We start from the raw sequence: 23,367 nt of genomic DNA on the forward strand, positions 1-23,367 counted from the left end.
ATGTTTCACACTTATGAAATAATGATAGGTAAAGTTGTAATCCCATCGCAACTTGGTTAAGTAAGCAAGAATCGATAGAGCAGGCTGGGTTGATAACACACTGGTTATCAGGTCTCCGATGCCTTCTTACAAAGCAGCAGTACCATACTTAGTCGAAAGATTTAGGTTTACCAATATACTTTAAACTCTAACCTATTATATATGAATTATTTAATACACATAAATAAATGAAAATTTCTTGTAAGTCTTCTTATGTTTACGCGAATGTTAGACATTGAACTGACTGCGAAGTCTTCGAAACGTCGGGAGAAAAATAAAATACTTACCGCGATAGAATCCGGAAAATTAGTTTAATTTCAATGTTCTTGTAAGTCTCTCTATGAATCTCATGTAGTAAGGGAGCTACGTATCAAATAGTAGAACCTCGCCCCCCTCCAACACCCCAACGGGTAAACACAATCTTTGTAAAAACAATCTTACTGTGTGAAAATAAAATCGAATATCATAAAATCATTAAGCAAAAAAAGTGTCAGGTAGTAGTGACCTTTACCATATAATTGTCAATAGATTATGTGGCAAAGGTAGCAAATTCTCGCCTAAACTGGTCCAATACTTTTCCACCTTCCAAACAGTTCCTTTTGTAGCATTGTTGAGTCTGTGGTCCTGCAATTGACAGAAGTGTCAGCTGTCAAGTGTGACGGCTGACGTTTTAAAAAGAGGCAGCTCTCCCCTCCCCTTTGCCCCTGGAGGCCCTTTTTGGATTGGACCATTGGTGTCCGTGGTTGATTTTATTAAATATAAACTTAAAACATAATAAGACTGTTATTTATCAAAATAACCGTGATACACCTTAACTAAACCAAATCTTTAAAATCGATACCACACATACTTGCATCAACCCGTATCACGTGACCACTAAGTGTTACAAATTTATCGTCCGCCACAATTAAACATAAATTTATAATTTACGTCATTTAAACGTCGTGCCGATTCGTTAGTCGACTCTCATCTCTGGTTGATAAGCGGCTGATATTTCTCGTAATGGATCCTGTTGTCCATTGATAAGATAAAACCTAATGAATCTGTTATTTCTTATGTTTAAAATATTTGTGTTTATTGAGATATTGTGTGCGTTTTATTTACATTGTTTTAATAACTCTACGTGTGGAAGCTTTATTGACATATAATTTAACGGACGGAGTTATTTAACGGTCTTGTTTTGTAAAATTAGCTGGAAGCTTCCCGATTAACCCAAAATACATAAAATAAGACTTAAAGATTGCTTAGTTTACACAAGGCAGAGGGGCTTGGTAAGGGCCCAAACCCATTAGAGGGTAAATGATAGTTTCTGGGGAACTCTAACCCGCAACTAGCGTGTGAATTAAAACCTAAAACTATATACAACAATCACATGATTTGAAAACCTTCTCCTTTTATAGAAGTCGGTTAACAATAATGTAGCATACCATAACTAATATTGTTAAAGATCAAAGGATAGCCAATAAATACATAAACTATTTTCTCTTTTAGTTGATATGCGAAAGTAATGCAACTTTGCCCCATCAGAGAAGCCAATATTCACAAATATTTGCCTAAATACGGAATCAATTACGACTACTTTTTCCATACAATCAACTACACCATGTATTTAGCAGATAAACAAAAGAACTATTAGCAGCGTGATCAGACTCCGTTAAACTAATTCTCGTGCTGTATCTGGAGTAATGGCGGGTAGGATGAACGGCATAGATAATAAATTTCTCACGGCTAGATGATCGTAGAATCTGGTGGCTTTGTTGCCAAATGGATCTAGATGCAGTTTACATCGTTATCAGTCTGTTAAAGATAATTTTAAATTGATTGTTATTAGTAATTTGGTTAGAAATTGGAAACAACGTCATAGCTTCTGATTTGTAGCTTTTGTTTATATGGTAGAGTTTAGAATCCTCAAATTGTCTGGGTGCCGGTGGCTTGCTTATTTCTGCTGTCCAGCAGTATCTAATCTCTATTTTCAGGTTGAAGAGGATATTGTCAATATAATGATGTGTTCAAATAATCTTACTTCTTATCTATCTAATATTGGTAGTAGGAAAGTTGGTGATTTTTTTTGTATATTTGCACGTTTGATTAGAATAATTTATAATGATAATTTATTCGTTAAACAACCATGTCCTGGATTAATACATAGGTTTCTATCCCAGTTATTTACCCCCATAAGAAAAAATGATTTTTATTATTTATTTACAAACCATAGCACTTACACAATATCGGTTAATACAACTGAGTTAGGAAGCGCACTACGTTTAGAACTTGCATCGTATCCATTACATACCGTTACAGAAAATAAATTAGTCGGACACTAGTTCGAAGCCTCAAGGTTGAAAAAAAAGGAAAACAAATAGCAATAATTTAATCTGTATTTTTAAGAGATGTCGTACATGTTTTTAAAAAAAATGCAGTGGGATTTTTTTTTTGCAGAAGAGGCCGCGAGCACATGCCCATACTATAATACTAGGCCATACCAATGGTATATTAATATCTTAAGCAATAGACTACAGTGCAATGTTTTCTGTTTCTATATCTTATAATTGTATTGATAATGATCGTGCATTATGGCTCCAATGATTGCATTTAGTAAGAAACAGATTACTAGTCGCGCAATTTTTGAAATTCTTGAATTGATGATAAAATGTACAATTCAAAAAAATCATAGTGAGAATCGAAACATTGCAGTCTTCCCTCGCAATCGCTGATTTCAATTATACACTAAAGTAACACGACGCAAACCAAAGTATCGTAGATCAGTATCAACAGATAATATTTGAGGTAATTTCGATAATTTGAAGTGGGCGCCATTGTAAAAGTGATATGCGCTATCAACAAGACATATGTAATGTGTATATTTGCACGATTTATGTCAGGCCAATCGTGATAACGATAGCTATCGGCTATCGAACGCAAATCGCTACCGATGTTAGCATATCTACAACATTTTTGTGTTACTTTAATTTGTTTTGGGAAAATTTCGGCTTGTTTGCTATATTTAGTGTTAAATTATGATTACTTTTAATTATGAATATAGTCCAATGAGATAAATAAAACTATAGATGAAGAATAGGTTACAACTGTTTATGCAGCCATGATTAAATACAAGGGAGTAGTACAGATATAACATGATATATAGTATGTAGTGCTTAATAGCCTCTACCTACCCCTATAGGATAAGAGCGTGAGTGTGTAAGTATGTATCAATGGCGAAGCGTCTATTAATCCGATTCCTTTCCGCTTCCCTTTTAGGTTTAGGGTGATACAAAATATTTAATAAGTCAATTATAAATTAAGAAAATACTGGGCTATAACAATAATAATAGTATAAGAGTAATACGCTGTCTTAATTTTTGTTTTCAAATTGACCGCGATCTGAGCCAAAAATTTGATGCTTTGGTTTCCTTTTTAAAAATGTAACTCTTCGCCACTTGTATTATTATTAATTTGTAATGTAATTTGGCGTCCTTTCAAGTCCTTTTAAGGCTTCAAATTCAAGATACATTTTACCCTGACAAGAGTTCTTTTTAAATCTAGGCAATACTAAACCTTAAAGTGCATGGTAATACTTAAAAAACATTCGTGATCAAATAGATATTCCTACGCTTGATATCCTCAAAAAATATCATTTTCCTTTCCAATTAAATCGATCCCGGTATTGTGTAACCAGATCGTCTTGATATGGTTATTTATATGTACGTATTGATAAACAGTGCGATGTTATCATTTGAGGATTTATGTGCTGCGACTACCGCTTGTGACGTGGGATGAACATGTACGCTGGACTTTTTCCACTTTTTAGAATGAGAAACACCACCTGATCTTGGGTTTGAGTTATTTACAGATTTTTAACCTAAAATGACTGCCTCGGTGGCTTAGTACTGCGTGGTGCGGCAGCGCTCTGAGGTCATGGGTTCGAATCCTGGGTAAAGTGATATTTGGATTTATTGATCAGTATTTGTACGGAGGATTTGTGCCCGATGTGGCGATAGACTCGCCCCTTATCATGGGACGGGACAAGCTTGGTGAAAAGTGCCACTGGTTGCGCCTTTGCATACCGCTTCAGGGATAAATGCGTGTTGTGTGTTTAACCTAAAATGTCATTATGATTTTGGTAAAAAAATACCATAAGTGTTGATTTGAGGACTGGGTTTGCAAAATTGCGTCTACATCCATAGGTATCAAGATAAGTATTGAGATTCTTAGACACTCCTATTTTATTCAGGTAACAAATTAAGGAAAGAATTTTGCACAGTACAATTTTGTGAATGCGTAATGCCTCATTTAGACTATCGGCGAATAATTCGTGTACGAATATATTATGATCAATTACGAGTAACGAATACACCCGAATAAGATGTTTACCTACTCAATCATGTTCGTGAGAATTTGTCTGTTTTCGGCAAGTATCTAAATCAGGAATAAAACGCGAAAAGTTCAAGTGTTCGAAATTCAAAATTGTAACGGTTTTAGTAATAAATACTATTAACAATCGCCCCAAATCATTATCTTCTAAATTTAAAACGAAACAATTCCTTCATCTCGATCGTAAAACATTCCTAGACTAGTCCGCTGACAAATTATAAATCTTATATCGATAAAAATCTTTATCTAGGCTCGATCGATCAAGCGGTTATCGACAAATCCCCGGCTCACCTGCGATTATGGACTCGATATAGATCAAATTACATGGATGTATGTTGTTTTGTATGGATTACGCGGTGTACACCCGCTGGCTAAGTTAGTCATAGTTTTTGTATCAGGGCGATACGACTTCTCTGGGTTTTCGAAAAAAAAAAATGTTTGCTTTAGACGAAAAATTAAACCCATTAATATTAAGTATATTATCTAAATACACCATTTTTTTATAAAATAAAAAAAAAAACAGAACAGATTTTGCAAAAAGTAACATTGTATAAGAAAAAGACATTTTATTATCTTAAATTGTGTTTTAACAAGAAACTAACCAACTCTTATCGTCATTCAAAGCAAAAAAAAACATATATATCTTCACCTTAAGGTTATAGCTTAAGGTCCATTTTTCATACATTTTGTTTCACCTTTAATCTGGGTAACTAAACAAGTATTGACAAGTAAAGAATTTAAATTCACGTCTAGTTAGTGATTAGTTCTCGCAGTTGAAAGAAAAACGTAAAAATAATTAATATGCATGGATATTTCGGCCTTTAAAATTTCGTCGTATTAAATTTTAAAGGCCGAAATATCCATGCGAGAACTAATCACTAACTAGACGTGAATTTAAATTCTTTACTTGTCAATACTTGTTTAGTTACCCAGATTAAAGGTGAAACAAAATGTATGAAAAATGGACCTTAAGCTATAACCTTAACTAAAAAACGAATTATAATGACCAACATGATAAATAAAAATCTATTTTGTCGCGCGTACGCTCAGTAGCCAGTAGTCACTACACTTGTTTCGTACAGTTATCGAACGCTATCTCTAGATCGCTATCGGCATCGCATGGCCAGCGATTTTAATCCATCGATAACGCTATCACTGACTTGCTTAAAATGCATATCTGATAAGGAATTTCGTTAGGCGATTACATTTTAAAACCACGTTTATAATTTAATGATTATGTATTGTACACCAGGATGTAAGCGCCACTCGCCCCCTCCCTACTCTCCCCGTTCCCCCCTTAAAAAATTAAACGAATGTATCTTACACTAAGTAAGGATTACTGAAACTAAATTAAACTTATGTATAGTAAGGATGTAAGTAAAGATAAGGAAACTAACATCAAAATTATGTGATTTTTTTATTGCTTTGAATGACGCTTAGGATTAGGCGAGCTTGCCGTTCGCCTGATCTACTGTATATACGCCTCATAAACAGTAGATACTCCATTCAACACCTTGAATTACAGAATTGTTTGGTATTTTACTGCGCTCGCCATCTTGAGGCATGAGATGTTAAGTCTTATTATGTCAAATAGTTACACTGGCTACAATAGTGTTAATATTCAAAACGCACGACACGACTGCAGTACTGTCTCAGGTTCGATCCTCAAGTCGGACAAACTAGCATTGAGTTTGACTACTCAGTATCAGCGCGGAGTCTGGAATTTGTGCCCGATATGACAGAAAACTCGCTCTGTATCACATATTTAGAATACGCACGGCACAAAGTCGATACACTAGTTGCGCCTTTGCCTACCCCTGAGGAGAAAAGGCGTGAGTGTCTGTACATATTATAATAACTAAGATGCAGTTGCCATGGGTCCATATAACTCGATACCTGTCGCCTTCCCTTTATAAAGAATTTATGTAGAATTTAATTATCATTAGAACGATTTGCAGACAGTATTCATGCATATAAGTACCTATATGTTGTCGGATTCCCTTTGGGAAAATTTCACTTTTCGCCACTGCTAAGATGTATAAGACGGATTCATATATCATCATAGTTCCAATATTTAAAGATCATCCATCTGGCTAGCTTGTAAAATTTGGTATCCAACAAATCTTACACCCAAGGAACTCCAAAACACTTGAAGCTATTATAAAAACATCCGATCGGTATCTCAGTGTTTGAGAGCTTATTTATAGTTGAGTTACCAATCTTGATGTTATCTCAAACTGCGTGTAATGCACGATAAACGTTATTAAATATAACTATTATAACACTATGTTATTTGTTGTATGTATTTATTGTTGGAGGTGGTCACCGTTACCAACAAACATCCATAAATAATAGGACGAATACAACCGAAGGTGACTAATAATGGAGACAAATTAACAGAATATTTAGTACTTAAGATCTTGATTAGAGTGTAAGTACTAAAAGTACAAAATTTTGTAAAATACAAGCTAATTAAAATGTATTAAAATCAAATCTTTTTTATAGGGTCCAATGAATGTCGACTGAAGGAAGATGATTACTCTTCGGCAGTCGACATAATTATGCCGGCCTGTTAGAACTCGATATACAAAAGCTGATCCCGGAACGCAACACAATTGCGTGGGCCACTATGACGGGTTTTAACACCTTGTGTACAGTGGTCGCTATCCAGGCGAATATATGTAAATATAAATATAACATCAACAAATCTGAGGGATGTATTTCTCTATGAAGTAATATGGTCTCATTAAACGTGAAATTAATTACGTAAATTCAATTAGAATATATAGTATAATATATACAATTATAACACTTTATAACTGAAGTTAGAATACTACTGAAAAGGAGCGCGTCTTGCCATCAAACTTATCATTTTATCTTATAATTAACTATCATTTTCGTTCGGCTCCGCCCGCGTGAGAAAGTTTTTTCCGGGATAAAAAGTACTCTATAACACTCAGAACTAATGTAGCTTCCTATTAGTGAAAAATATTCAAAATATGTTCAGTAGTTCCTTAGATTAGTGTGTTCAAATAAACCTCAGTAACATACATAAAAACCAAATGTGATCTGTGAAGTCCTCTACCAGGGATACATGATCGTACAAACACGTACAAATGCTTCAATTCGATAATAATCGCTAACAAAAACATTCGATCCGTCCAATTAACGCTATATTTCCTCAAACCATACTATTAATACACTCAATAATCAGTCCATCTGACAAACAAGCCATTGAACCGGTCAATATGAACTTCCTTTAAACTTGACGGGAATAATACAAGGATACAAATAAAGAGCGGCGATAGCTTAGTTGGGTGTGGAGCGGACTGCCGAGATGACCGCAGGTTCAAATCAAGGACATACTTCTGTGACTTTTCTAAAATTATGTGTGTATTTTTTGTGAATTATCGCGTGATTTAACGGTTAAGGAAAACATCTTGAAGAAACCTACATACCTGAGAAATTCTCTATAGAGATTGAGTGTAATGGTGACAAAGATGATATATTATGTTGTATTCAAACTTCAGTTATACAGTCGACCATAAAAATAGTTGAAAGAATTCAAAACTGCAAAACACTTGCACAAATTGACTTTAATTGAAATATTTATTTTTCTTTATCTTAAATACCGTAAACCTTTATTAGTTTCATTTAGTTAAGAAAAATGAATCGTTGATAATTACACAAAAGTTTAATGTCGATTTGAAATTCTGTATTTGTTCAACTATTTTTGTAGCTGACTACTAGTAAAACTGTAGTAATTTTAATATTAATTTATAAATAAGTTGAAACTGTATGAGGTTATGACACAATAATATTATATTTTTATATTCCCTGGTCCCTACCAAGAGTACTTAGTAAACATTTGTAATTATAAGACAAAAAAACTCCTCTACAAAAAAAAGCAAAATTGTGGTGACCTATCGAGTTTAGACCTCCAAAGAATATTGTTCCCACAAACGTAAAACACTTAAAGGGAATAAAATATTTATACCCTTAAGTGACCCTGCTGACACCGAACCATCCCATTCTACGACCCTTCGAAACTCGAGACACGCGTCCACCGTGGGAATGGAGGGTTCTGTGTGGGGTGAACCCCAATATCCATGAAGGGTGGATTATGAAGTCCTATAGCCATTGTCCAATTTGTGTACTTTTTAATTTGGTCGTGTTTTTTAGGCATCAGGACTCAACATCTGCGCGGCGCCTAATACTCACTGATATATCAATACGATTGTAGAAACGCGGTTACAAAACCATTGATAATTAATTGATAAATATGCAGTAATTTTTAGAACGCACTAACGATATGTTTATCAGCATTTGATCTGAAATAAACGAGTTGCTTATGAATTATGATAGTGAGAAATATTGCGCATAACCAGACTAGTTAGAGTCATTGTAAATTTAGAGTACGCGCGCACGGGCGTTTAACAGTTTGGAAAACAAACCGCTTCAATGTTCTGCATTGCCCTACCGATGCAGTTTTTGTGCTCTCTGTCTCCACAACGAATGCACGCCAATACTTGGACATTTGCCGTGGCTTTAATCACACAGTCCAGTGTGTATACCTCATGTTTGTAACTACACATTGAGGTCTATCAGGGCTGGCGATCATTTCCTGGCCATCTCCCCTCCGCCCATCCTAAGAAGGTTCCTTTCTGTTCCCCCACACTTCCAAAAACCAACTTAACAAGAAAACGGAAAAAACGGACGGTCACACTTGTGCCTACATGGAGACACTGTTTGCAGAAGTTACTTTCTGCAAGCCTTTTTTATCGTATAAGCGTGATTTCTGCTTCTAAATTAAATATTTTATTTGAACCTGTACAATATACATTATTTAGATTCCGTCAATACTAACTCTACCAACAGTTCGGAAAGCAGTTCTCGCCAGAGAAAAACGGGCAAGAAACTCTAGCGTTGCACTTTTCAAAATCAGTTTAATGTATACAGTACATGTTCACAGGAAAAAAAAAAGTTTTTTATTGCTATTTAGAGCAGTTCGCAATATAGCTTATAAATAAATTTTTAATTTCAATACGAGTGTACAACCTTCTTAGGAATCATGACGTGCTTACAGGAATTGCGGTGAGTCACATGTGTATAGAATTATTGTAATATCATTACTAGTAAACGCATGTATTGCGCAATATATTGCTGCAAGATCTTGCTAGTGAAAAAATAGATTAAGAGCGCAAGCGCTAATGTCCTCACCAAAGTTCCCATGGAAAAATTTAATAACAATTCAACAGATTATTTAACCGCCCGTTTGAGGTTGCACATGACATGCAAATTGAGACGTAGTAATAAGGTCATTAGTTTTATTAATTATTGAAATGGAATTTAAACATGCGTACACATGATTTTAGGTGCAAAGGGGTAAGCAGAGACGTACTATAGCATGATAAAAAAACAAAATAACTTATAAAGACAATATCTTTTTACACCAATTATTAAGAAACAATATATTTTCGCCAATCATTTTGCTTGTCATAGGAAACAAAATAATTAAAATCCATGATTCAATGTCATCATTTTCATTTCCGGAAAGTCTCAAACGAAGTGATCGAGTGTAGCTAAAATTTGGGTCACCATAAGACATTTCATGGAAATAAAGTTTTCCTTGATTGTTCGCTTTTGATAGATTTCTCGGTAATTAAAACTCAGTAGAATTCGTGCGTCATTACATACGCAGCCGTGATACATCGTTGTGGTTGAGTTCGGGATACGCAGGTAAGTCCCGTGAGATTACTTCTTGACATTATCCCTGACCTACGGACTCCCTTTTTTGTTATACTGACACTACAATGTGACCCCACTGCCGATGGTAGGTGGATTAGGGTCAAAATAGATTGTCGATCTTATGGAGATGTTATGGATTGCTGGTGGTAGGTTATATTTTATATCCGCCCAGATAGCGACCACCGTAAACAAGGTGTTAAAACTCGCCATAGTGGCCCACGTAAATGTGTCACGTTCCGGGATCAGGCTGTGTATACCCGGTTCCTACAGGCCGGCATAATTGTATCGACTGACGACGGGTAATCATCTCTCGTCAGTCGACATTCTATTGGACCCCACTCAACACCATCAAATCCAGTGGAGTCACATTGTTATGCAAGTTTAAAAAAAAAGTGTTTAAACAGCCACTAGCTCGTCTCGTCAATCATTTGTAATACCAATGAATGATGACTGATGACGCAAGCGGCTAAATCACAGTTGCTAGGCACTCACATTCCATCGGATGATCTTTTGCCATTAAAACGTGGTTCCCAAGGCTTTATCGTAGATATGGTATTTTAATAAGCCATTCGCAATACGGCTGATACTAGACGTTAACTAATCATCTTTGCTTGAACAATGTTACGGAAGGGCGAATGCTGCGGAAAGCATAATTTGCCGACAATGGCCGCGTCCGAGATGCGCCGGCGCAGATACAACGTGCACAGTATTGAACGTACAGATATAATAAAATATTTTATTTTTTTACCTAATACCATTAAATAATCTTGCTTCGTAGCATAGGTTGGAATATATAGAGAAAAAGTGGGTAGTTGCGCCACTGCCCATCCTTTCAAGGATACTAGGCGTGAATGTGTTTGTTAAATACCATACTTTTAACTCGTCTTGTTTAGCACATGGCAATTAGAATCAAATAACTATAACGTATGCGTGTGTGTGGTGTGAGTCATGCAAATTTTTCGACCGACTGTCACCGGATGTGAATGGGACATTATCATACACAACACCTGATTTTTTTTCTATATGTGTATGCCAAGAAGTTATTGTGTATCCGCTTTACTTGACGTTGGCAAATTGTCCCAAAAACATAGCCAGTTAGGTGATTAAAAAAATACACAACACCAAAGGAATCTTCTATACGTAACCAGCATTTAACGTTTGCACTTTCTAGAAGTTTCCTAAATATAAACGCTTGAATACAGCGAAAGGTACAACAATGTTCCTCTTAGAAGAAAACAATTATTTTCCTTATTATTCCCGATGGCTTTACAAACATGTTCCAACATTCCAGTAAAGACGTGTTTATGCAAGAAAAGATTAAGGAAAAGGCTCTTAAAACTTCATGATTTACACTACATCACATTATGCTAAATGGTCACCTACCTATAACAGTCTTGACCGTAATAATATGATATATAATATCAGCCGTGTGAAACCAGCATAACATCACACAAAATCAGCATACCTGAGAAGTTAACTATAATAAGTTGAACCAGCATAAAATCGTCAGTTAACATGCATACCTGAGAAGTTCTTTTTAATATTTTTGAGGGTATTTAAAGTCTGCCAATCCGCACTAAACCAGCGTGGAATAAGGCCTGTCCCCTCTCAGTATAAGAGGAGGCCTGTGCCCAGCAATGAGACAGTATATCATCATCATCAGCTGTAGGGTGCCCACTGCTGAACATGGGCCTCCACCAAAGTTATACAGTATATATACGGCTAATATTATTATTATGCGAATGTGCGTACTGAAAACTTATCTGTCTATACTTTTTGATAAACCATTTCACCAAATAGCATTAATATTCAAATTGCAAAATCAAGGCTGAACCTTATTTACTGTTAAAGTTTTTTCCATTCATACCCGACAGTGTCATACTGTCTCTCCTTACATCTGTACGCACAATTTGCGTACACACAATGCTTTGATCTCGCCGCTAGCATAACTCTAGATCAGGTGCACGCTTTTGAATACTTTATATGACTCTGAATGGATTCACCTGTCATTGAGAATTATTGGGCGTTTTGTCAGTTCCCCGATTTGATTGTTTATGCGTATTATTTAAAGGATGAAGTAAAAATTGTTTTAAGATTTCAACTTTATTTTAATCTGATTATAGTATTAAATTGTTTAATGGATCCGATTATGATTTGTTTAATAATGGAAAAGATGCGAGAACTCTAGAATTGTAATTTTTAATTTTGAATGGTGTGGCTACGGTTAAGATGCTTATTGGGTAATCTATACTTATTTGCTTTTATTATAATTCCAATAAAAATTTTCAAGGGAAATCTAATAGAAAAATATAATTAACTACCGTAAATATTACGAAAAATATAATGTTTGACGGTGCGTAACTGTACAATAGTCTTATAAAGAATATAAAGGAAATAAATCAATACATATTTAACACAAGGTTAAGAATATTTGTGACGGAAGAAATATTTTAAACGTATTTAAAGATTGATTGAACTAACCATAGTTTTCAAGTAACTTTAATTTACTAACATCCATTGTAAATAAACATGATCTTTAATGAGTAAATAAATTCTCTAAACCCAAATTTCGCTCAATAACACCTTAATATAATAAGAAACACAAAATACTCTATTGTATCAGATACGGATTCTACACAAGCTCGCTATCACTCCATTACCGCTGGCCAGAGCCCGGTCAGCACTCAATGTTATATTGAATAACTAATGCTTATCGTATTACTAAATATACGCAATGTGTATTCGAAAAACACTTAACGGCAGGTCGACGCAACACGTTACGCATGCAGAATTATTGTTAGTAACATATTTGTACAACTGCTTCGGTGGCGTAGATATAATTGTATATAATACGAGTGTGACTATTGCACTTAGATTCTGGGGTTAAATCCTGGACAAAAATAATTGACTGGGTTTTTTCATCTTAAAAATTACTCAGTCGCAACTCGGAGTCAGGAAGTTGAAGTGATACTCCCTCGGAAAGAACCTAAAGCTGTTGGTCCTGCGCCTGATCTCTCTCCGGTAGAACTGCCGTCTAACCGGATTATGAGAATGAAGGAACAGAGAGTGCACCTGTGTATTGCGTACACATTTATGAACTATAATATCTCCTGCATACTTGCTCCATTAAGATTGGCCGTTGTGACCAAGACTCGGCTAGGAAGGAACCATTTAAATCCGACCGGATAACGACCACCGTACGCAAATTATAAAATCAATAGTATGACGCGTTCTCTTGTATATATTCAGTTCCAAACAGAATAGATTCCCAGGTACAAGATACGGGCTGACGTCAGAAGAAAGAAATAAACTAATTATAACAATGGAAAGTTATATCGCGTTGTTTGAATGTTATCGAGTGACCCGATATCACACGCAAAGGTAAACATGAGTTTGATCATCGTTATTCTCCGACATATCTACTTAGTTACTAAATAAAGAACGTCTTGATACATACATATTTTCAGAAAGAATTTAAAATTCTTACTTAGATCAGCGCTGGCTTCACTGTCAGCATATTTTTATTGCTTTTCTTGTGACAACATAGATTTAAGTTTTTTTGTCTGTTTTGCTTGTTTGTTATGTGTATGTAACTTGTTGTTGCAAAATAAATTTCTTTTCTTTCTTTCTTCTTTCTTCAAATCTCGTCTCTGTCTACCAGAAGCGTAGGGTCAATAAAGTCCCATTCCTACCGGCTTCCCTTCATATAGAATCTATATAATTATCATCAGAACGATTTGCAGACCTCATGCATATTCATGCATAGTAGTATCTATTTGTTGTGTCGAGTTCCCTTTGAAAATTTCATCTTTCACCACTGCTGTCTACAATATCAAATTTTATCCTTTTCTGTACTAATATATAAAGCTGAAGAGTTTATTTGTTTGAACGCGATAATCTCAGGAACTACATAACCGATTTTGATTTTTTTCCACTAATAGGAAGAATAGAAAGCCAGAAGCGGCGACAGCCTAGTTGGTTGTGGATTGGACTGCCGAGACGAATGTCCGCCGGTTCAAATCCCAAGGGCACACACCTCAAAAAAATAATTATGTGTGTATTCTTTGTGAATTATAGCTTGCTTTAACGGTGAAGGAAAACATCGTGAGGAAACCTGCAAATCTGAGAAATTCTCTATAGGAATTTTCGAAGATGTGTGAAGTCTACCTGCACTAGGCCAGCGTGGTGGACTAAGGCCTAATCTCTCTCAGTAGTAGAGGAGGCCCGTGCCCAACAGTCGGACAGTATTTAATACAGGGCTGATATTATTATATTATTATTAATAGGAAGCTACATTATTTCTGAGTGCTACAGGCTACTTATTCCGGAAATACTTTCCCGTCACCGGATCCGCAGGCAAAATACGCTATAATTAGTCTTCAAGCCGACATATGCCGTAGAGGGATATGACGTGGTCTTCTCGCTTCCTGCAATTAACATCAGGTGCGGTTGCCAGGAAAAAGAACATAAAAATAACAGGAATCTTATCACTCGTGGTCTATTGACGCAGCCGGCCAATTATCATGGATGCTGGTTTTCCTCCCAGTTCTCGAAATTTTATAATTGTCATTTTAATTAAAAACGGCAGCTGACTCATTGATAAGATGGCGATGTGGTTTAACGTCAGGTTAAAAAAATGAGATCTAGGAAGCCAAAGTTGACGTAGTTTAAATATGGGTAAATAGGCTTGAATTTTTTTTTATCCTTGTTAAAAGAATTCATCGTCTCATATGTCCATTTGAATCTATCCCTACACATTTACCCTCATACTTTTAAAATGTTTTTTAATCATAACCCTAGCCCCAGTTACGCAAGCGCCGATAACACACTATTCAAATCCTCTGATACCTAAAGTATGAGATCCACTCCTGCTGAGAAGTTAGGACTGGTCGAGAAGTAGGTTTTCTGTCAATCGGTTAATGGTCCAACACGCGTCAAATCATTATTTTGAGAATGTCACAGATTTGATTAATTGGTGTAAAATATTAATGCGAGGCAAATAATATAAAATTTAACATTAATTATCATCATAATTTGAATAACCGTCGACCTTTCTTCCTACCTTACCTCGCCTATTCTCATGTTTTTTTCCAACTATACACAACTCTACAAATCATAAACCTTCAAACCAAAAAGATTGCTAAAAAATCACATTTAAAACAACTGAATAAATACATTTAGTAATAGTTGATTGGACATTCTTCACAATTATCACGCTCGTTGATAAGTAAACAATCAGAATACATTAAGAAGATACGAGTTTAATGAACCCGTGTGCACTTTGATTCCATTTTATAAACATAAAAAATTGTAAATATAATTATCGTTACCTTCAGGTTTTAGAGGTTATTTTAGCCTCGTATTAAATACTATCCCACAGCTGGGCAACTGCTATTGAAACTATTTAGGAGTTTGTCTTTCACCCGTGGGACATTTTTTTGGGTGAATTTTTTACGTATTTTTTTTATTCACAAAAATTTGAAGTAAGTATGTAGGTTTCCTACTTAAGTTAGAGTCTCTGTTTATTCAACGAGGGACACTACTTTTGTCATGATTAGAAGGTAATAATTAATTATATTAAAAAATTGGAACCGGTCAAAATGCCTATAAATTTTATTTGAATTTAATCGATAAAGATTCTAAGTTCTAATTAAATACATATGTATGACTCTCAGCTGTATCATAAACAAATGAAGTGATTTGTAGAGAATGTCAAATACAATGGTTATAATTTGTTTTTTAATAATACTTCTGAAATCTATGAGGCCACGATAATAATTAATACAAACGCTGGTCCGTCTGTATATCTCCTCTAATTTTCAAGGCGTTCTAAACGACTTTAGCAAGAGATAGTTCTAAGACACATTGATGACTACAGACTACACTTTAAGTCAGAAGTAATCATTTAACATCATCATCATTAACCCGTTTCAGTCCACTGCTGAACATAGGAATCTCCAAAGATACGCCACAGATTCGCTCTGCTGCTTTATGCATGCAGTGGCTGCCGACCCTCTTGGTTAATTCTTCCCGCCATCTAGCCAGAGGGTGTCCCACGCTACGTTTGCCAAGACGCGGTCTCCAATCCCGATCATGCTTACTCCAGCGGAGGAGGAGGTTTATTTATTTATTTATTAGGTTTTCCAGCAGACTTAATACTACGATTACAATCATTTAAATATTATAACTTATAGCTATAATGTAAGCTCAAGTTAGGAAAACTCAACTTTAGAGCAGCAAATTAAACGCAATACAATTTGGAGACGTTCTCGCAATAAGTTAACCTGTGCCGGACTATATAAATCTTGCAGTGAAGTTTAGAAGATCTTATGGCAAATTCGTAACCCATGGGAAACGCAACAGAAAATCTATGGTCAATTTAAGGTCGTCATACCTATCAAGCCTGCCTCTGTAGAAAAAACTATTTTGCCAAGACGAGGTCTACACTCGAGAACACACTTTTCAATAATTATTCATGTGAATACATTATGCTTAATTATCATCTAGCATAGTCACAAACAAAGGGTAGTACCTACCTACATATATACATGGAAATAACTATTTGACACGGGTAGGCTTTTGTATAATAACTTTCCTATTACCATACCTGTTTTCTCAGCTTATTTATAAAAAATAAAACGGCCTACAGGTTTAAAATTTAAATGGTTTCCTAAAATCAACTAGCATTAATTTGCACATGTTAAAAAAGATTAATTATACCTACAGAATTTTGACTTTATAGAAAAGAAACGGATTTGAAAGAGGTTATAAATAAGAAGTTAAGTTGCTTAATTAAATTTAAAATGTCTAAGTTAAAAGCCTTATTTCGGACGTCAAACATTATTTCTAACACGTAAAAATACCTATAAATTGTTGTTTCTGACTTTATTAATGTAATTTGGTTACTAGTTCAATTCTCTCAGTAGTAAAGGCTCGTGTCCAATGAGTCAATATATACAGCTCTATTGTCGAAGAGTCCAAACCCGATTTCAGTCGACTTTTCTTTCGTAATTTCTGTAAAATCTAATTATCATTAGAATGATTTGAACACCGCATTTATGCATATAAGTACCTATATTATCTTGTGTCAGATTCCCGTACGGCAAATTTCACCCTTCGCCACTATACAAGGGCTATTATAAATAGCTCAAAATGCTTTCTTTAAAACATTCAAAAATACTAAAATAACAATCATTTCACAGCCTTTCCAGCGCAACGGATGACAAGTCGGGTCCTAAACGAAACACTTCGATTTCCTTTATTTAGTATTGCTTATACTGCTAAGCGCTAAAGCGGTATGTCGGGGAAACCTTATTTCGTGATAATCCATGGTTTGTAAATATAGTTTTGTATGTTAAACTGAGATAAAGAAACTCTTTTAAGGTTTTTTTGAACAAGTTCTAAACAAGATACCGTTATTTAGGTTCATTGTATTTCTTTAAGCTATCTGACGACATAAAAATCAAGATTTTGATTTTTTGAAATACCGCTTTTGAGCTTAGCACGGCAGCATAATTTTCAAACATTAACTGAGTGTCCGTACGTCACCTCTACTTATTGAAAATCAGCGCTGCAGAATCAGTCAAGCTGGGACTGCAGCAAGGAGCTGTTCCCATTATTGGCACAATGGCACATAATTGTGTTACATTTCTTTATATATTTTGTCTTTCTCTCCGTTCATAGTACATGTTATACTTTTATTGTACCAATAAAAATCATTGTTTCTTCTTTAAATATTTTAGAAAATATTATAATATAACATACACACTAGTATACGTTGCACATACAATTACAAGCAAAGGCAGAATGCAAAGAGTACAAACATAATGTTAAAAATAAAGTTGAGAAGGGACAGTACGAGCTGCAATCAGACTGCCCAACCTCTCAGGGTCTCTCATATACAAACAATTATTATAACACATAAATTTTCTTCAGGTCTTTCCGAAACTGTCATATGCTCAAAAGTTATAAGCAAAGCACTCCTGTTATTACATATATACAGGACTTTTTTTTGTGCACGCAGTTTCCCCAAAGGCAGTTTCGAAAATATCGGAAAAATTTCCATTAAAAGTTATAGGAAAAGAGGGGGGAGGGGGGTGATTATAGACTTACACTTTCAAGAATTAGCGTACGCCTAAAAAAGAAGTGGCAAAAAGGCCTGCATTTATTTATAGGCATATAACACCATTAGCTAGAAACTAGAATACATATATTAGAATGTAGACATAAATCTTGTGAAACCAAATAACATGCTACACTATGGTCTGTCAAAATTACTTCTTCTCTTGTAACTGTCGCTTTCACTATAACTAGCAATTATTACAAATCGTATTTTATTTATTCAATATACCTAGGCTCCAATATCTATGTTATATTACAAAAAATAATATTCATATAATAGTATATCTATAATAATGTGTTTTTCTTTTTCAAGTGATAATATGCAACTACTATTTTTATCTTTGTTTCACCCTTATGTTGACTGGGAAAGTAAACCTGCATATAGTATTAAGTATGCTATATACTCTTTATATATATAGAATGTAATAATAAATATATAATATATAAATAACGCTGGTATTTTGCTAGATTTATATAGTTTAAGAGAAATATTATCCGACGGCAAAACGATATTGAAGTCTGTAATCCGGATTTTATTACTATTTTTAAAAGTTTAAGATATAAATTCCCATCAGTTTATACATATATAAATGATATAAGTACTAAGTGTTAATGGCGGCTGTGCCCGCGGGAAACGCCTCTCCCGCTACAAAAGTCCCTAAAACACTAACAACAGAGCCATCTATTTAATAATGTGATTGAATATATCCTCTTTTTCCTATGGAAGTAATTACCGGGATAAAAATTGGTCTCTGTTAAAATAAAATACTTTATTTATCATGTAGGCGAACAAAGTTGCACTTATGATACGTCAAAACAATGTATAAGAATAATTATTATTATTTCTAAATAATAATTAAAATTACTTATACAACTATGAACATTTTATGTTAATCCAGGAAGTGAGCTATCCGTACGCAAAATTTTATCCAAATCTGCTCAGTTGTTTCGGCGTTAACAAACATACAAATATTTTCATAAAGTTTCGCATTATATTAGTAAAAGGAAGATTAGTAAGAAGTAAGGTTAACGAGATTTAGATAAATATAAATAAATATTTATCCACCCTAAGGTTGGCTGGTAGAAAATACATATGGCATTAAGTCCGCCTGTATATATTTGTATATGAAGTGCTTAATAAATAAATAATGTCAAATGTATATGTAATTCCTTCCATAATTCAAAACTATGTATAGCAGTGGCGAAAGGTCCATATAACCAAATTCCTACCGGCTTCTCTTTTATAATATATGTAAGCAAACTATTAAAATATATATTATTTACAAATAAATTATTAGTGTTTATAGCACAGTGGGCTAAACTTAGTAAAATTAGTATTAGTACCTATATTTTATGTCGGGTTCACTTTGGGAAAATTTCACATTTTGCCACCGATGGTTCGGTTGCCTTAGAGAGAAAGGATTAATGTGTCCCAAAAACTACTTAAGGAAAATGTTACAGTTTTGTGACAGGGCTGATGAATGTACTTTCGATATTTAGTAATCGCTGTTCAAATTGTCAAGTTTAGAACAATTCAGAACCTAAATAAATTACACATAATATTTTTAGTTGAATAAATAATGATAAGCGTGTTCTGAAGTGGAGACCACGTCTTGGCAAATGTAGTTTTTGAGACATTGGGTCGTAAGACCGGTGACATCAACATAACCGTTCCACTCATCCCCAAGTAGTGGTAGAGATAGAGTTTTTGTCCCCAAAAAAAGTCTCGATTGGTTCAACACTACCTTAAATTAACCATAGATTTTCTGTTACGTTTCCCATGGGTTAGGAATTTGCCATAAGATCTACTAAACTTCACTGCAAGATTTATATAGTCCGGCACAGGTTAACTTATTGCGAGAACGTCTCCAAATTATATTGTGTTTAATTTGCTGCTTTTAAGTAACTTAGATTAAATTATATACATGTTGAGTTTTCCTAACTTGCTTACATTATAGCTATAAGTTATTATATTTAACTTATTGTAATCGTAGTGTTAAGTTTGCTGGAAAACCTAATAAATAAACCTTCTTCGCTCGAGTAAACCTGTACTGGAGTGGAGACCGCGTACTGGAACACGTTGCGTGTGACGCCCTTTGGCCAGATGGCGGGACTACTTACACAAGAGAGCTGGCAGTGGCTGGATGCATAAAGCGGCAGACCGGACTCTGTGGCGTACTTTGGTAGAGTCTATGTCTCAGTGGACTCCAACGGGCTGATGATGATAAATATTGGGTTTAATAAATTATTTCAATTAAATATACTGTGATTCTATAAATACAAGAACGCTTCGAAATAAGAATTTATCTATATGCAGGTAGTCGATTCTCCGCGCATGTTTTAATATGTTTGTATTAAATGAAGGTAATTAAAACAATATGTATAACTTGATACCGGAAATATATATATACCGGAAAACCTTACACGCGGACGAAAGTGCGTACTAAATTTAATTTAAAATAATTAAATCTTGTGTGAAGTAATTTTGCTAAATGGGCCTATTGTAAAAAATCTTGTAGCAAATCAGGTTTTCAACTCTATATTTTTAGATAGTTTCATTATACAAAATACGACTTGAAATAATAACAAATAACCTATGGAATACTTTCTAACATATAATTATATAAAATAAGATTAAAAAAAAAGTCTAGGAATACAACAAATGGCCTAAAATAAAATTTTGCCTTTAAGGATAATACCAGCTTGAATCCAAGTATTTAATTTGTTTCCTTACTAACTATTAAATAATTTATTATACAAAACAACATGATTCCAATTAGATTCTAAAGGCTCTTAACATTTTGCGGGATCACATCTATTCGAAATGACTTTATGAGACATTTGCTTGTAAAAGTCATGTTCAAACTAGTTCAACCGTTTTGATTAACCGGAACAGAGAAAAATTAAACGTATCTCCACGTTTATGTTTCGTAAGAATAATTCACAGATATATACGCTTAAATTCTACTTGTATTGTTCTACTTGTATACTAAGCTTGGCTCAAGCCTAGACCGCGTGGAAATGTTTTTCCGGGATAAAAATCCTGCTTTATATTTGTCTGGAATAAAATGGAGCCTATATTTTAAGTTAGAACTCCAGCAATACATCAGTGATAACTGCATTCAATTCCATGCTATAGTTTTTGCGTGATGCGTGTACAAACACAGACAGACAAAAATTCTGAAAACATGTTTTACTTCCGTAATCTGTTGCTCAAATAAAGACCGACCATGTTAGGTTTTCCTTAATACCTATAATGTATCATCGGCCTGTTATATTTTTATTGTATGTAAAGCTTATAAAACTGATGCCAATATTGCATTAACACATCATAATTAAATTTAAAAAAGTTTATTGATGAAGGATAAAGGTTTCTGAAAGAGAACCTGACAAAATAATATAGGTACTAATATGCATAAAGGCAGTTTACAAATCGTTCTAATAAATTACATTTTACATGAATTAAGAAAGAGAAGCCGATAGGAATCGTGTAATATGGACCCTTCCCTGTCATGGGCTGTTGTGTACTAGTTTAGGGGCATTATTGCTAACGTAATAATTGTTCAATGAGGCTTAACATATCATGTCTCAGGATGACGAGCAGGAGTGGTGAAGGGTGCAATATGACCCGATTACTACCGGCTTCACTTTATGTAGAACCCAATTATTCTCAAAACGATTTGCAGCATTTATGCATAAGTATCTATATGTTGTGTTAGGTTTGCCTTTCGGAAAATTTCACCTTTAGCCACTAGAACGCAGTAGACTCTAACTTCATAATTGAAAAGATTGAAGTTATACTGCTTGCTTAAGAATCCAGGTAATCAAGCCGAATCATTCTTGCAGACATAATACGTTTATAGCTCGGATCTATATATTCGAATGGTTGTTATCACCTGATTTTTCGACTCTGGAAAACTTTATCGCTCTACGCTTCGGAAGAGTCCCAAGATTTTGTTTTTTATGTAATGCGACTAGATATAACTTTTATTTTTACGAATATTTTATGTACAATATTATAATCATTATAGATTTCCGTTGTACGCATTAAAAATAGTTTTCTAATAATATAACTTCAGAACAAAATATTTGCAAACAAAGTTATAATGTTTGAAATCAGCGTTTAATTTGTTGTTTGTTTTAATGATGATTCATCGGTTTAACCGTTTTAGCCTTAGTAATAAATTATATTAAACAGCGTTAAACTAATCATTATTTTGTAAGTCTTTTTATAAGGTAAAATAGTTTGATAGAAACAAAATAATGACAGTTTATTACATTTAAGTATTTGAAAGTTAATCCTACAACAATTTTATAGTAATACAATTTACAATAATTCACTCTGTTATATTAGGTATAAGTCAAGTAAATAACAATTGTCAAATATGACAATTATTTATCAATAACAATATCACATATTTATCTTAATTGAGACCGTAATTACAACTACAGTACTTATAAGCCAATTCCTACATAAATCCAAACAGAACATTGCAAATGACAAGATAACAATTTAAAAACATTAAGATGTTAACTTATCATTAATCTATTGCAAACTTCGTCAAAAATTGTTTACAACCAAACATTAGAAACCGGCGGTAAACATTACATATAACAACTCACGTTTCAATGGTTTAGGATTGCTCTGCTTCCTTCGCGACATGTCCTAGACGGCACCTGTGCGCACCATGTCACACACACACAATAAACACGTGATACCAAAGTTGTTCGCGAATGTGCCGAGCGGCGGGCAGCGGGCGGCATCCGACGCGCTCGACGTCCGAGACAAGACTGGCGCGCTGGCCTGCCAGTTGGCACGGAGGCGGTGCGGTGCCAGTCGCCGCCGCCGAGGGCCGGCCTGGCAACGCCCCCTCGCCGTAGCGCGTAGCCGTAGTAAGAGTTGTCGTAGCTTCTGCTTTATCGTCTTTTAGTATATAAGGTGTTGGGTGATTTTATTTATGTATTTATGAGTATTCCAAATTTAAAATTCAAATGTAAACAGAATAAGTAATATGTATATAAATTTATATATTTTTAGCTATTTATAATTATAATATTATATGAAATAATAAACAGAAGATTTTGAGA

The 23,367-nt window shown here is 34.5% G+C and overlaps 1 protein-coding gene across 1 annotated transcript in view; it reads right to left on the reverse strand.

Moving 5' to 3' along the window:
- LOC115445980 (zinc finger protein ush) overlaps positions 1-23,059 on the reverse strand; it is a 220,512-nt gene extending 197,453 nt beyond the window's left edge. Inside the window, exon 1 of the mRNA XM_030172511.2 lies at positions 22,903-23,059. Coding sequence (XP_030028371.1) covers positions 22,903-22,942 — 40 coding nt within the window. The 5' untranslated portion in view covers positions 22,943-23,059. The remainder of the gene's footprint in view (positions 1-22,902) is intronic.
- Between the last annotated feature and the right edge of the window lie 308 nt (positions 23,060-23,367).

This window comes from Manduca sexta, chromosome 23 (genome assembly GCF_014839805.1).
Source record: "Manduca sexta isolate Smith_Timp_Sample1 chromosome 23, JHU_Msex_v1.0, whole genome shotgun sequence".
Lineage (NCBI taxonomy): Eukaryota > Metazoa > Arthropoda > Insecta > Lepidoptera > Sphingidae > Manduca > Manduca sexta.